At 21.6% G+C, this 16,752-nt stretch overlaps 6 protein-coding genes across 6 annotated transcripts in view; 3 read left to right on the forward strand and 3 right to left on the reverse strand.

Moving 5' to 3' along the window:
* Positions 1-2,582, forward strand: part of ndrD (NDR family protein kinase) — a gene marked incomplete at both ends in the record, with an annotated part of 6,339 nt that extends 3,757 nt beyond the window's left edge. Inside the window, one exon of the mRNA XM_631078.1 lies at positions 1-2,582. This exon is cut by the window's left edge and continues 3,757 nt beyond it. Within this exon, the coding sequence (XP_636170.1) occupies positions 1-2,582 (2,582 nt within the window).
* An 84-nt stretch (positions 2,583-2,666) lies between these two features.
* Positions 2,667-6,449, reverse strand: DDB_G0289545 (hypothetical protein; the record flags this gene model as incomplete). The annotated part of the gene is made up of 2 exons (XM_631079.1): positions 2,667-2,833; positions 2,942-6,449. The coding sequence occupies 2 exons, from the start codon at positions 6,447-6,449 to the stop codon at positions 2,667-2,669; spliced, it is 3,675 nt and encodes a 1,224-aa protein (XP_636171.1).
* A 183-nt stretch (positions 6,450-6,632) lies between these two features.
* Positions 6,633-7,877, forward strand: DDB_G0289547 (RNA-binding region RNP-1 domain-containing protein; the record flags this gene model as incomplete). The annotated part of the gene is made up of 2 exons (XM_631080.1): positions 6,633-7,319; positions 7,401-7,877. 2 exons carry the CDS (start codon positions 6,633-6,635, stop codon positions 7,875-7,877), a joined length of 1,164 nt encoding a protein of 387 aa, XP_636172.1.
* Positions 7,878-8,200: 323 nt separating this feature from the next.
* On the forward strand, positions 8,201-8,470 carry DDB_G0289549 (hypothetical protein; the record flags this gene model as incomplete). The annotated part of the gene is made up of 1 exon (XM_631081.1): positions 8,201-8,470. The coding sequence occupies one exon, from the start codon at positions 8,201-8,203 to the stop codon at positions 8,468-8,470; it is 270 nt and encodes an 89-aa protein (XP_636173.1).
* Positions 8,471-8,870: 400 nt separating this feature from the next.
* Positions 8,871-11,123, reverse strand: DDB_G0289551 (hypothetical protein; the record flags this gene model as incomplete). The annotated part of the gene is made up of 2 exons (XM_631082.1): positions 8,871-9,364; positions 9,455-11,123. 2 exons carry the CDS (start codon positions 11,121-11,123, stop codon positions 8,871-8,873), a joined length of 2,163 nt encoding a protein of 720 aa, XP_636174.1.
* A 2,976-nt stretch (positions 11,124-14,099) lies between these two features.
* On the reverse strand, positions 14,100-15,230 carry act1 (hypothetical protein; the record flags this gene model as incomplete). Its single annotated transcript, XM_631077.1, has 1 exon — positions 14,100-15,230. One exon carries the CDS (start codon positions 15,228-15,230, stop codon positions 14,100-14,102), a length of 1,131 nt encoding a protein of 376 aa, XP_636169.1.
* Positions 15,231-16,752: the final 1,522 nt, after the last annotated feature.

The raw sequence follows: 16,752 nt of genomic DNA on the forward strand, positions 1-16,752 counted from the left end.
TTGGTTATACTAGTTTAAGTGGTAATGCTTTAATTAGTGCCAGTTGGTCTCCAAATTGTAAATTTTTATCAGTTTCACCTGCATATGGTTTTGGAATGAAATCAAATCTTAATAACCATAATAACCATAATAATATCAATAGCGGTAATAATATAAATAATAGTATAAATAATAGTAATAATAATAATAATAATAATAATATTAATAATAATAATAATAAGATATATACAACTGGTTTAAGCGTAGAAGGTGATTTCATGAGTTCACAAAAATTTGAAGATCATGATTTTAATTTTTCGACATCACCAATAAACGAAGGTTTATCACCAACAACATCATCATCAAGATCATCAATTACTGATGATACTTATGGTGGTGGTGTAGGCAATGAAAGTCCATCTTCACCATCTTCACCACCATTACCTTTTTCATTATCGACTTCTTTGAATGGTAATGGTATGAGTGGTAATAATGGTCGTTCATCAAATAATAATAATAATAATAATAATAATAATAATAATTATAATAATAATAATAATAATAATAGTAATTTTCATAATAATCATATAAATAATTTAAAAAATGGTAAAAAGATTAGAGGATCAACATTTTGTTCAACAGGAGCAGAGGGTGGAGGTATTAGTATTGGTGGTATTGAACAACCAAAAATATCAGCACAATTAAAAGAGAAAATTAAGATTTTAGATAATTATTTCCAACATTACTATAGAGAATTGGAGAATTATTTATCACAAAGAAAGAAGAGAATGGATACATTGGAGCAAGTTTTAACAGAGTCTGGTATAAAACCAAATTCAATAGCATGGTCAAGATGTTGGAAAGAACATACTCAAAAGGAGAGTGGATATCTACGTAGTAAACGTTCGAAATTAGGACCATCGGATTTCCAAAAGTTGACAGCCATTGGTAAGGGAGGATTTGGTAAAGTTTATTTAGCCAGAAAAAAAGATTCCAATGAAATTGTAACATTAAAAGTAATTAGAAAATCAACTTATCATCGTGCAAATCAAATGACTTCTGTCACCAAAGAGAAGGAAGTTATGATGATACCACATTCAAGTAAAGATCAATCACAATGGATCACTCGTTTATTGTATAGTTTTCACGATTCACAATATCTTTATTTGGCTATGGAATATCATTGTGGTGGTGATTTTAAAACACTCCTCAATAATTTACAACGTTTAGAAGATGATATTGCACCTTTCTATATGGCTGAGATGATCTTAGCAGTCGAATCTCTCCATAGGTTAGGTTATATTCATCGTGATTTAAAACCTTCAAATTTCGTAGTTGATAAACTAGGTCACCTTAAATTGATTGATTTCGGTTTATCAAAAGAAGGTTTTATCTCACGCAACTCTAAATATCATACAACTTGGAAAAATTTAAGAGAAGATAATACACCATCAAATAATAATAATAATCCAAATAATAATAGTTTAAAATCTTCAACATCATTAAAAAATAGTAGTGATTGTGTTGGTAATATTCATGGTAATAATTTTAAACAACCATTAAATAAAAAAGTTACATTCTCAAAGGTTGGTTCTCCAGAATATATGGCACCTGAAATGTTGGCTGGTAAAGGTTATGATATCTCTTATGATTATTGGTCATTGGGTGTGGTTTTCTTTGAAATGTTAATTGGTGATACTCCATTCAATGGAGATACTCCAGAAGAAGTTTTTATGAATATCTTGGATTGGAAAAATATTTTAGATTGGGATCTATATTCTGATTACATTTCAGAGTATGCTGTTGATTTACTTCAAAAACTCATTTGTGAACCTGATAAAAGAATCGGTATCGATGAAATGAAAGTTCATCCATATTTCGTTAATATCGATTGGGAAAATATTAGATCGGTAACTCCACCTTTTGTTCCACAAGTTCAAAATGAAGTTGATACTTCTTACTTTGAAGGTGCTGAAAATATTAATGAAGATGAAGAACATGTTGATGATTTCGTAGAGACTGCCCAAGAAGCAAACCAAACTTCAAATGTTGAATCTGAACTTGAAGATACTACAATAAGACTAATGCCATTTGGTGGTTTCAATTTCCAAAGATTCCCAACAATCGTTGAAGGTGCCAGAGCAAAAGGTTTACTAAAAAGCTTTTATGTTGAAGAAAAATCAGTTTCAAGAGCTCCAAGTGTTTCATCTTTTAATATTCAAACTTCAACAATTAATAATAATAATAACAATAATAATAATAATAATAATAGTAATAATAATAATAATAATAATAATAATAATAATAATAATAATAATAATAATAATAATAATAATAATTTAACTGTAACTACAACTGCAACAAGTGTTTCAGCTTCAAATTCTCCAACTATTTTATCAGCAAACAATAGTAATTTAAACATTTCGTCAAATAATTCAAATCTTGGATCTAGTGGTGGTATACCATCCTCAAATTCTTCTTTGACTCCTAATAATAAATCAACCAGTCCTTCATCAGGACCAGTTTCCACTTTATTTAAAGGACCACTACTTAGAGTTTCTTCAAAAAATTGTGTTCAATCAACAAACTCTTCCAAAAAATAAAAATCAAAAAAAAAAAAAAATCCGTATTGATGTGATAATAAAAATCCAAAAAAAAAAATATCTTTTTTTTTTTTTTTTTTTTTTCTAAACAATTAAAAGATTTAATTTATTTAAACATGTATTTAATTTATCATAAATTTGAGAACTATTATTTTCTACTATCTTTAAACAATAAAGTAAAATTGATTTTGATTTTAATAATAATTTTGAATCTTTTGAATCTTTTAAATCATTTAAATTTGAAATTAAATCTAAATATTTTAAATAGAAAAAAAGTTAGTTTAATTTATTTTTTTTCTACATAAATTAAAAAAAAAAAAAAAAAAAAAAAAGTTATAATTTTAATTTAATTTACATACTTATGGAAATAATAAAAAATAACTCTACTTTATCAGAATGATTATAATTTAAAAGTATATTAATTGATTGTAAACAAATTTCAATACCAAAAATAATTTCTTCATTTTTTAAACCATCTTGAAAAAGTAATTTTTGGAAAATATTTGAAATTTGTTTAAAATAATAAATTGAATTATCCACAACATAATTGTTATTATTATCACTATTCCCAATACAAAATAGTTTAATTATTTTTAATAAAAATAATAATTTATTTTTAATGATTGATTCTTTATCATCACTTTCAATTATATTATTATTTATTAATGATGGTAGGATTTGGTTTATTAAAATTGAATAATAATTACTTGGTGAAAATGGTAATAGGTTTGAACAAGAAATTAAAAATAATTTTTTAAATTTCTTTTTATTTGAAAATAATTCAATTTTATTATGATCATCGTTATCTGTTAAATTTATTAAATTTATAATATCCAAACAAAATTTACTTGAAATACAAGATAATTCAATTAAATTTGATATTTCATGAGTTTCTTTAAAATTATAATTTAGGTTTGATTTTTCAAGTGATAACCAATTTGATTCTAAAGATAATAACTCTTGTAATTTATTTCCATTAAATATATTATTATTATTATTATTATTATTATTATTATTATTATTATTATTATTATTATTATTGTTATTAACATAATTTAAAATTCTAAATTGTAATTTCCAATTTAAATTTTTAAATATTTCTTGATTGTAATTAAAATGATTAAAAGTGAATAATAATTCTAAAACTTCATAAAACGATTGAATAAAATCTGGTGTAATGACTTCAAAATTAATTAATGTAAATTGATAATTTATGTATTCCAATAAAGGCCAAACTATCTTTTCTTTAAGTTGATCTGAAATTTTAAATTTCTTTGTCGTTGTTAATTTTAAAACTTGAAAAATAATATCAATTTGATAAATATCAATTATTTGTGGTTGTTGTTTTAGGTATTCTAAAAATGAATATATAAAATCTAATAATATTGAATTTAAGAAAAGTGTTTCAATAATATCACCATTACCATCACCATTTTTTTGAATATGATTTTCTAAAATTAAATCAAAAAATTTAATAAAATTATAAACTTGTGATTCATTCATTAACCCATATTGAGTTTGTAAAAATCTTGAAAATGATTTCATTACTAACCAACCATTATTATCAGCATCGCAATAAAATAATAATACATTTGATAACTTTTGATAAATTAAATCAATAAAGAAATCTGCTTGACCTTTATTCTTTATAATTGATTTCAAGAATGTATCCATTAATAAATTTGGGTCTAGAAATCCAATTAATTTCAAATCTTGAATAATTGATAGTTCATTCTCTTGATTAATACTATGGTGTTCAAAGAATGAATTGAATTTATCATCTTGATTAATATAATAATCATCTTGTATTATTTCATCATTTTTATTATTATTATTATTATTATTATTTACATATTCGTCTTGATTTGAATTTTTTGATTGATGTTGATGTTGAACTACTGATGTTAACTTATTTAATGATCTAACTAAAATATTTGAAATTGGTGAATTTTTATTTTGAATAATTAAAATTCTTTTTATAATATTTGAATGTTTTGAAATAATTCTTAAATCATTTAAAAAGGTATCACTATCTGATATTTTACTAAATATTGATAAAAACCATTTAATTAAATAATTTATAATTTCATTATCATTGTCAATTATTGATAAACTTGATAAAAAGTATAAAACAAGTGATAAATTTTCAATTTCACTAATTTCAAATTTAAATCCATTTAAAATTGGTATTAAAAAATCATTATACCAAATTGATAATTTATTTTTAAATTCTTTTTCATTATAATTATTATTATTATTTGGATTATTATAACTCTCTTTAAATTGATGATACGGTATCCATATTATAATATTAACTAATTGTTTAAGTTGATTTATATATTTTTGATTTTCATTTATTTGTGATGATGATGATGTTATTAATAATAATCTATCGATAATGATTTTAATCCTCTTCAAATTACCACCATTATATTCATTATAATTAAATAATTCAGCAATTTTAAAAAGATTATTGATATTGTTTTCAATTTCTTTAATTTTATTTCCTTTTTTTATTAAATAATTATTGTTATTATTATTATAATTATTATTATTATTATTATTATTAATATTGTTATAAATTTTATTATCATTCATTTCATCTAAATGATTATTCTTTGATATTGAATATAAATGAAAATTTAAAATACCGATTGTACCATTTTGAAATTTCCTTTTATTTAAAAGATTATGAAGTGTTGAAACCCTTGAAATTGTAATAAAAGATGTTAAAGTTTGTTTATCCCATTTAACTATAACAATATTATAAAACGATTCTAAAAATTCAATGATTTCATCAATTGTTAAAAATGAATAATTTGTAGAATTAATTGTTTGTAGTATTGTTGTTGATGTTGATGTTGTTGTTGTTGTTGTTGTTGTTGTTTTTGTTACTGTTTCGGATGGTTGTGATTCTGGTATATCTTTTAAAATATCATTTAAAAAATCTAGTAAACAAATTGTAAATCTATATTGAAATGTTGGTTCATTTATTAATTTAATTGATTGTTCTTTAATTAACATTTCAAAAACCAATGATTTACTTTTACGATAAATACTATCTTTATTATTACTATTATTATTATTATTATTATTATTATTATTATTATTATTATTATTATTATTATTATTATTATTATTTTTAAAAAATACTAATTTAAATAAACTTTGAAGTAATATTAAATTTAATTCATCACTATTATTATTTAAATTAATTGTATTAATTAATTTAGAGATATTTTCAATTAATATTGATTTAATGAAATTATTTATAAAAATACTATTGTTATGGTTATTATTATTTATAATTGGTGAATGAAATAAATCTAATTTTTCAATGAAATAAAGGTAACAATTTAAAGGTAATTTAAAATAATAATCACTATTTAACCTATTCTCAACAGTCCAATCATTTGGGAATAAAATATTTAAATTTTTATTTTTATTTTTATTTTCAAATAATTGATATTGATTACTTCTATCAAATAAAATCGTCCTTTTAAATAAAACCTTATTTATTATTGAATTACAAAAATTATTATTACTATTATTATTATTATTATTTATAACAATTTTAAAATAATCAATTATTTTATTTATACTATTATTTTCATTATATAAAAAATTTATTTCATTATTATTATTATTATTATATTTTTTAATTAAATTTGATAATGATAATAAAATTGGTTTTATTTCATTTTTAATTTGATAGTGATATTGTTTTTCATTATTATTTATAAATTTATTTAATAATTCATCTGAATATTGATTCCTTTCGTGTCTATATTTATTTGCTGTATCAATTTGATATTGTCTTTGTACTGATGATTTAATAGTTATATTTGATGAAATTCGAGAAAACATATTTTTTTTGTTGAATTTTACAAAATAAAAAAAAAAAAAAAAAAAAAAAAAATCTTTTTATTCTAAAATTATTGTGAATTTTTTTTTTTTTTTTTTTTATTTTTATTTTTAGTGTTATTCAAGTTAACTTCACACACGCCCTTTACCAATTAAAAAAAAAAAAAAAAAAAAAAAAAAAAAACAATGAATGAAAATAAACAAAAAACTACAAATACAATAGAAACAAAAGAAATAAATCCAATAGTACCTCCTCCTCCACCACCAATTACAGCAGAAACAACAGCACCAGCAAAAATACAACCACCTCCAACATCAACTACAAAAGCAAATACAACAACAACAACAACAACAACAACAACAACAAAAGAAGCAGCATCATCATTATCAATTTTAGCACCATTAAATTTAAATGAAATAGATGAAAATAAAATAAAATTTAATAAAGATGGTGATAAAACATATTTTTCAGAGAAAGATAATACTCATTATATTTATAATACACATAGTAAACAATGGTTAGCAGAGATAACTAAAGATATGATGAATTCACAACAATCGGTATACCAGAAAAAGGTAGAGAAAAGAGATTTAACACAAGAACAAATTGATAATATCTCTGATTTACATATTTCTGGTATACCTATGGATGGTTCAATAAGAGAGTTACAAATATCAAATTATCTAAAGAAATGTGGTTACATTAAAAAGAATGAATATGGTAGACCAATCATTAGTCTTTTAGTTGATAATGAAAATCAATTCACTGGTTGTGCTTTAGTTTCATTTGAACGTAAAGAATCTGTTCCAATTGCAATTTTACAATATGATGAAACTGAAATCTCTCCAAATAATATAATTAGAATAAGAAAAGTAAGTAAAATTAAACTAACATTATTAAATAATATATATATTAATATATTAATATATATATATTTATATTTATATTTATAGGCAACACTTGAAGAATCAAAACTACATTTAGTAAATGAAAAAAGTAATAAAAAACAAAAGAAATCACATAAAGATAGAAGGAGTGAATATGAGAATGAAGCAAAATATGGTTGGGCAGATTCAGAGAGTAAAACAGTGATTATAAAGAATTTATTCTCACCAGAGGAAGCAATGGTGGATCCAAACTTTTTTAATGATCTTCAAGCAGATTTAGAGGATGAAACCCATGGTTGTGGAAAATGTGGTCCAATCTCTTCGATTCACATCTTTGAGTATAATCCAGATGGTGTTGTATCTGTAAAATTTTCTGAATTTGAATCTGCTAAGAAATGTGTAGCCTTAATGAATGATCGATTCTTTGGTGGAAGGAAATTATCTGCTGATTTCTATGATGGTTATTCAAATTATTATGTTGAAGAAACTGATGAAAATAAAGAAAAACGTCTCAAGAAATGGGAATCTTATATAAATAAATAATCTACCCAGCACACACAAAAAAAAAAAAAAAAAAAAAAAAAAAAAAAAAAAAAAAAAAAAAAAAAAAATCTATTTTAAACTTTTGGGGGAGGGGTGAGTGAGTATATAACCACACTGGAATAATTATCTATTACCAAATTAAATTGTATATAAAAAAAAAAAATAAAAAAAATAAAAAAAAAAACGGTTGGGTGTTTTCATCTTGGGTTTAATTATATCGCCCCACTTAACTTTTTAAGTGGTTTTGTTTTTTTTTTTTTTTAAAAAACAATGTTTTTTTTTTTTTTTTTTTTTTTTTTCTTAATTTCTTTTAAAATATAAAAATGGTTTCGCATGATATAATTGATATGATTACACTAACAGGAAAGGGACACTATAGACAAAGAATTGAAGTTTTTTTAATAGCCGACCCTACCTTCACAAAGGAAGAAAAACAAAAAATTATGAAAATAATTGATGCATTCAGTTCAGCCCTCCCAGATGAAAAAATTGAAAAAGCAATAATAAATGAATGTGAAAAATATTTAAATTCTACATTAGTATTTAAAAGAATTTTAGGTTCCATCCGACCATCATTTATAGGTAAACTTTAATTATTTAAAAAAAAAAAAAAAAAAAAAAAAAAAAAAAAAAAAACTAATATTTATTTTTATTATTGTCATTAATATAACAAAAAAAGAAAAAGTCTGTGGAAAATTAAAATATGGCTGTGTCATTATATCATTATTAATTTGGACAATAATTACTATTTTTCTCCATATTGATTTATTAAAGGCACTACTAAAATAAATAAATAAATAAATAAATAAATAAATAAATAAATAAATAAATAAATAAATAAATAAATAAATAAATAAATAAATAAATAAATAAATAAATTTTATTTTTTTATTTTTTTATTTTACAAATCAATTTTATTTTTATTTTTAACTTTGATTAAACCATTTTATTATTATTATTACTATTATTTTTATTTTTATTTTTATTTTTTTTTTAACTTTGATTAAACCATTTACCTTCACCTAATAAAATGACACGAGAAGTTGAATAAGACATACCTAAAAAGAAAGTATAAAGTAACATAAAATAAAAATATTTTGGAGGATTTTTCCAATGGAGTGCTTCAATTTTATAAATTCTAGTTTCAATGTACATGGAAATGATATCGGTTACCCATTCAAAAGAGAATTGAATTGCCATACTTGAAAATAAAGTTGTATAATCTAATTGACTCTTATCGAAAACATTATAAAATGCTATATAAACAAAACATGATGTTAAAATAGAGGTATTTTCATACAATTGTTCGTGACGTAGAAAATCTCTATAAATTTTATCAAAATTTTGAGAATGTGTTAATCTCTTTTTAAAACAAAATCCACAAATTGCATTCATAATCTTTTTATCTCTTGGTCTTAATGTAGTTCTCCATAATAATTCTGTTAAACTAACAATTGCCATTGTACCAGACATAAATAATAATGACACTAGTTTAAAATAAAATAAAATAAATTAGTATAAAAAGAAATTTAAATATTATTTAAAAAAATAAAAAATAAAAAAAGAAAATACATTACTATTACTATTAAAAAATCTACCATAATAAGTTGAAAACCACATAAAGATTAAAACTGGGAAAACATTTGTACCTGGAGTTTTTGGTTTAATACGAGAAGAACAAGCACGAGCAACAAATAAACCCATAGCACATAAACCAGGATGAATTAAAATACGTACAACCGATTTATTAATTGATGAGGTTTTAACATACCATGGAAGGATAGCAAAATCATAAAGTACAAGTACGATGGCAGCAAGAGCAAATTGACCCATAAAAAGATGTCTAAAAGTTGGATTATTGATTTTTCTACCCATATAATGTGAAGAGAGTACTAAGGCAACACAGAAAAAGAAATAACTTGGTAAAAGCGCTAATGTTTGATCAAGTAATTCATGTACAGTGTTATAGATTGCCCATGCCGATGCACCCGAAGATGAAATTAAACCAATTATCAATGGGACTATTGTATCACGGAATCCAAAGAAAGTTAATAATAAAAAGTATGGAAACATACATAATGAAAAATTTAAAATGGTACGACTAATTGAGTGGGTAACGATTGCCCAATATGGCCAAGTAGTTGATGAACTATCAATATAACGACAACCAAGAAATATTTCAAAACAACCATAACCAATAGCCATAATTGAAATTACAAGTGTTAGACCTAGAATTTTAAGGAAATAAGTACCAAATACTCTTATGAATTCTTTATGACTAAATGGTGGTACTGGTTCTTTTTTCTCTTCAAGTGCTTCAATTGGTTGTTCAATATCTTCTTTATTTTGTTGATCATCATCTCTGTCTGCATCGTCATATTCATCATATTGATCTTCATCACCATATTCATCTTGGTCATCACCGTCACCACCATAACCCTTCATTTCAATACCATCTTTTGAAGAATTCATTGGATCATTTGGTGTAAATAATGGTGGTGTAATTAAAACAGTTCCTGCTGCATATGATGTATTTAATAAATTACTTGGTGTATTAAAGTTTGGAATTGGTGATGGTCCAATTTTCTCTTTTTCTAAATTAATTTCTTCTTGTATTGGTGTTTGTAATTCAACAATTGTTGGAACTTGTAATGTTATTGATTTTGGTTGTTCATTTTCATTATTATTATTATTATCAATTGGAATTGTTGGTACCTCTAAAGTTTCAGTTTTTGTAGTAGCGCTTGTTGTAGTTGGTGTAGTGGTTGTGGTGGTAGTATTATTAATTGGTTGTAAAGTTGTTGATACCGGTCTTCTTGGTAAATTTGTTGAATTTCTTCTTGATGGATCTCTATTGATATTATTTGGACGTAATTGAGAACCTGATCTTTGTTGCCTAGTTTGTGCAGATAAAAGATTTGGATCAACACCTACACCAGGTGGTAATCCATTTGGATCTAATGCTGTTGTATGTGATCTTTGTTGTCTTGTTTGAATTGGTGATCTATTAGGTCTAACAACTCTATTAGGATTATTATTATGATTATTATTATTAGTTGGTAAATTTGGAGGTCTTGAAACTTCTGTATGTGATCTTGAACGTGGTTGAGATTGTGGTTCTGATTCAGAAACTTGAATTGAAAGTGCGCTTGTATTCTCTCCCTCTTGTGAATCTTGTCCTTCTTGTGAATCTGATCTAAATCTTGAAGCCAATAAATCCAATAATGAAAATAATGTTGTTGCCATTTTTTTTTTCTTTTCTTTTTTTTTAGACTATTATTATTACAGGTTTTTATTTATATATTCTTTTTTTTTTTAATTACAAGTTTTAAGAAAAAAAAAAGTGGAAAAAAAAGTGGAAAAAAAAAATGGAAAATCTTTTTTTATTAAAAAATTAATTTTAATGTTTATTATTATTATTATTTATCAATTATTAAAATACAATTCAAAAAAGAAAAAAAAAAGTAATGATACAATATTTAATGGTACACATAAATTTATATAAAAAAAAAAATTTTAAATTTTTTTTTTAATTTTATTTATTTTATTTTATTTTACTTTCAATCACTTTGGAATGTTGAAAAAGTGATCAAATTTTTTTTTATTATTTTATTATTAATTTTTTTTTCAAAAAAAAAAATTAATTTTTATTATTATTATTACCAACGGTAATGTTATTTATATACACGTTAAAAGAAAAAATATAAATACAACAAAGAAGTTAATGTGTGATACAAAAATAAAAATTGTGGTTTCGAGGTATTTTTTTATTTTTTTTTTTTTTTATTTTTTTTGATTGAGGTTTTTGAGATTGAGTGGGTGAAATGGTAATATTATATTTTCATGCAATGCAAAAATTTTGATGAGTTGATTTATTTTAATTTAATTTTTATTTTTGTTTTTATTTTTTTATTTATATTTTTTTTTTTTTTTTTTTTTTATGATTGATTATAATGTGGGATCATGTGAATTAATCTTTTTAAAATGTGATTAAAAAATAACTCTTCGCAAATAAATAAATTATTATTTTTAGACAATGAATTGAAAGGTGATTGAATGGTTGAAAAATGATATATGGTGGTAAAACTATTTTTAAAACAAAGTTATTTAAATAAAATAAATAAAGAAAAAAAAAATACAAAAATAAATAATTATTTTAATTAATAAAACATACCCAATATATTTTTACCTTCCCCCCCCCAAAAAAAATAAAAATTTTTTGGGGGGTTGGGAAGGGGGGGGAAAAAAAAAAAAAAAAAAAAAAAAAAAAAAAAAAAAAAAAAAAAAAACTTAAAATAAAATTGTAAATAAAAAAGTGATTGGATGCAATGTACAAAAATAACTCTTTTTTTTTTTTTTCTAAACAATCAGAAAAAAAAAGTAAAAAAAAAAATGAAAATAATTTATTTTTATTTTTATTTTTATTTTTTTTTTTTTTTTTGTGAGAAAAAAAAAAAAAATGAACATTGATAAGTCAAATTCAAATAATTTTTTTGATATTTTACGACTATTCAAATTAAAAAAAATAATCAGACCTTTTTTGCGAGTTATTATTATAAATAAGATCCGATAAACGATGCATAAAAAAAAAAAAAAAAAAAAAAAAAAAAAAAAAAATGAAACAAAGAAAGAAAGAAAAAAAAAAATAAAATAAAACATAAGAGAACAAGCGAATATAATCCCCTAAAAAGAAAAAAAAAAAAAAATGAAAATAAAAAAGATAAAAATAAAAAAAGATAAAAATAAAATTTTTTAAAAATGTATTATTTTGAATACAATAAAATTTAACCTACATTTTATTACAAGTTATTTTAAATTTTTGTTTTCTTTTTCTTTTTTTTTTATTTCCTATTTATTATTTTTATTATTTTTTTTTTTTTTACAAATGTACAATGATTATTATTTATTTACAAAGATTTTAATGCGCTTGAGGAGAAGAGAAAAAAAAAAAAAAAAAAAAAAATAGTTATACGCGATATATTTAAAAATACATATATTATTATAGTTATTTATTGTTGGTATGCAAATAATTTTTTTTTTTTTTTTTTTTTTTTTTTTATTTTCACTATGGAAAATAAAATAAAAAAAAAAAAAATAAAATAAAAAAAAAATTTTAAAAAATAATTATAACAATAGGGGCTCTATTGACCAAAAAAGCTTTTTGTGCAATATCTTTCACAAGATATTTATCTCAAACCAAATTTTTTATTGATTACTCAGCTTATTTTGAGTAAAAGTTTTTAAAAATATCTAATTTTTTTTTTTTTTTCAATTATTTTAAAAAAAAAATATTCTTTTTTTCCATTTTTTTTTTTTTTAATTTCATTTTTTTTTTTTTTGAACATATCTAAAATTATAAATTCCAAAATATCTTTTTTTTTTTTTTTTTTTTTTTTTTTTTCTTTATTTATTTTAAATCAAAAAAAAATAAAAAAAGAAAAAAAAAGAATTAACGGATAATTTTTTAAAAGGTGTGAAGTTAATTTTTTTTTTTTTTTTTTTTGATTTAAAATTTTGTATACGAAGGATATTTATGGAATATTATTCAAAATAAAAAATTAAAATAAAAAATTTATAAAATTTTGACCAACAACATAAAATCGCATCATGATGCAGCTCCTCTTTTTCTTTTTTTCCTTTTTTTTTTTTTTTTTTTTTTTTTTTTTTTTTTTTTTTTTTTTTTTTTTTTGATCCCAACAAACCTTATATATATTTTTTTTTTATTTTTTTTTTGATTGTTGGTTATGTCTAAAAAAAAAAAAAAAAAAAAAAAAAAAAAAAAAAAAAAAATAATATTCTTTATTGATTTTATGATTTAAAAAAAAATACAGCAAGGAAGAAAATTAAAATAAAAAAATTTTATTTATCATTTTTAAAATCAATCTCCACACCCAAGAAAATATCACAAGTGAATACTATTAAAATGGAAATAAATTAAAATATTTTGACTTGTTCCTGTAAATATGAAAATAAATTTAATGGTAAATGTAATTTTAATTATAATTATTTTCTATAAAATGGAAAGAAAAAAAAAAAAAAAATAAAATTTTTTTTAAAAATTTCTTATTATTTTATAGTTGGATAAAGATCAACAACTATTAAATAATATTTGAAATTATTTTATTATATCTTTGGTTATTATACATATATAAATTATTATGAGAAACACTTTCATCAACGATTTTTTTTTTTTTTTTTTTTTTTTACTTTTTTCTAAATTATTTAGAAACATTTTCTGTGAACAATTGATGGACCGGATTCATCATATTCTTCTTTTGAAATCCACATTTGTTGGAAAGTTGAGAGTGAAGCTAAAATTGAACCACCAATCCATACAGAGTATTTACGTTCTGGTGGTGCAATAATTTTAATTTTCATTGTTGATGGTGCAAGTGCAGTTAATTCTTTATTCATACGATCAGCAATACCTGGGAACATAGTTGTACCACCTGATAATACAACATTACCATATAAATCTTTACGAATATCAACATCACATTTCATGATTGAATTATAGGTTGTTTCATGAATACCAGCAGACTCCATACCCAAGAATGATGGTTGGAAAAGTGCTTCTGGACAACGGAAACGTTCATTACCAATTGTAATAACTTGACCATCTGGTAATTCATATGATTTCTCTAATGCAGATGATGAGGCTGCAGTTTGCATTTCAGCTTCAAAATCCAATGCAACGTATGCTAATTTCTCTTTAATATCTCTAACGATTTCTCTTTCAGCAGTTGTTGTGAATGAGTAACCACGTTCAGTTAAGATTTTCATCATGTAATCAGTAAGATCACGACCAGCTAAATCTAAACGTAAAATAGCATGTGGTAATGCATAACCTTCGTAAATTGGTACAGTATGGGAAACACCATCACCTGAATCCATAACGATACCAGTGGTACGACCAGAGGCATAGAGTGATAATACAGCTTGAATGGCAACATACATTGCTGGAGTGTTGAAAGTTTCAAACATGATTTGAGTCATTTTCTCTCTATTTGCTTTTGGATTTAATGGAGCTTCAGTTAAGAGAACTGGATGTTCCTCTGGAGCAACACGAAGTTCATTATAAAAAGTATGATGCCAGATTTTTTCCATATCATCCCAATTGGTGACAATACCATGTTCAATTGGATACTTAAGTGTTAAAATACCTCTTTTTGATTGAGCTTCATCACCGACATATGAATCCTTTTGACCCATACCAACCATAACACCAGTGTGTCTTGGACGACCAACAATTGATGGGAAAACAGCACGTGGAGCATCATCACCAGCAAAACCAGCTTTACACATACCTGAACCATTATCAATAACTAAAGCTTGAACATCTTCACCATCCATTTTTTATTTTTTTTTTTATTTGTTTATTTATTTAATATTAAAATATAATTAAAATCTTTTGAGTTGTTTAATAATGAAATAAAAAAAAAAAAAAAAAATTCTATTTATACACCAACCCAAAAAAAAAAAATTTTTTAAAAAAATAAAAATCCATTTTTAATGGGTTTTAAAAAAAATAAATCTATTTTTTATGGCTTTCATAATTAACCCCCAAATTTCCAATAAAAATTTTCGAATTAACCTAGAACTTCCTATTTTTTATTAATTTTAATAGTTTTTTAATTTTTATTAAATAATAATTTTAAATTTCATATAAATTTATTATAATTATTTTTTTTATTATTTACATTATATGTATTACTATATTAAATTAATTTATTTAATTTAATTTATTTTGGAATGAAATAAAACAAAAAAAAAAAAAAAAAAAATAAAAAAATAAAAAACCCAAACACGATTACAATAATTATTTTAATTAATTTTTTTTATTTTTTTAAATTACTTACCAAAAAAAAAAAAATTTATTATGATAAGTAATTTTAATATTTCTTTAAAATAAAATTTGAACCTCTTATTATTTTTTATTTTCTAATTTATTTATTAATTTTTTTTTTTTTTTTTTTTTTTTTTTTTTTTTTTTTTTTTTCTTTATTCCAAAGACTGCTTTTATTTTTTTTTACTTCTTGAGCTATGGATTATTGTAAAAAATACCTATTATCTTTAAAATAAAATAAAAATAATAATAGTATAAAAAAAAATAATTATAATAAAATAAAAATTATGATAGTATTATTAATAAAAATAATAATAATAATATTTATATGAAGAAACATTACCAAATCAATGTTTCTTCATATCAATAAAAATAATAATAATAAAAATTAAAAATAAAACAAAAATAATAATGATAAAAATTAACAACACACAAATAGTTATAACGTTTCTATGACCAAAATGGAAATTTTGTTTGTGATTTCTTAATTTTCAAGGTTATTAATTTAAAAATAGAAAAAAAAAAAAAAAAAATAAAATAAAATAAAAATAAAAAAAAAAAAAATTATTCACACTTCAATTAAATACAAAACATCATTTGCACAATTCTTATGTTTTTTTAACTTTGTCTTTAATACGGCGACAAAATATACACTAGTTACTGGAGTCTCTATGTCAGGCACAAAAAAACACAAAAAAAAAAAAAAAAAAAAAATAATATTAATTTTTTTAAAAATAAATAAATAAAAAATAGAAAGAAAAAAAAAATAGTACTGTAAATAGAATTCAATGTACACACCACCTCCAACTTTTATATTTGGTGTGATGAAACAATAAAAAAAAAAAAAAAAAAAAAAAAAAAAAAAAAAAAAAAAAATTAATGGGAGTGGGTTTGTGTGTGAGTGTGAGTGTGAGTGGGGTTGGTGTTTGTGTTTTTCATTATACATTATAAAATAATAATAATAATAATAAAAAAATAAAAATTTAAAAAAAAAAAATTAAAAAATTAAAAAAATTAATTTTTTTATTT

Source organism: Dictyostelium discoideum (assembly GCF_000004695.1).
Source record: "Dictyostelium discoideum AX4 chromosome 5 chromosome, whole genome shotgun sequence".
Lineage (NCBI taxonomy): Eukaryota > Evosea > Eumycetozoa > Dictyosteliales > Dictyosteliaceae > Dictyostelium > Dictyostelium discoideum.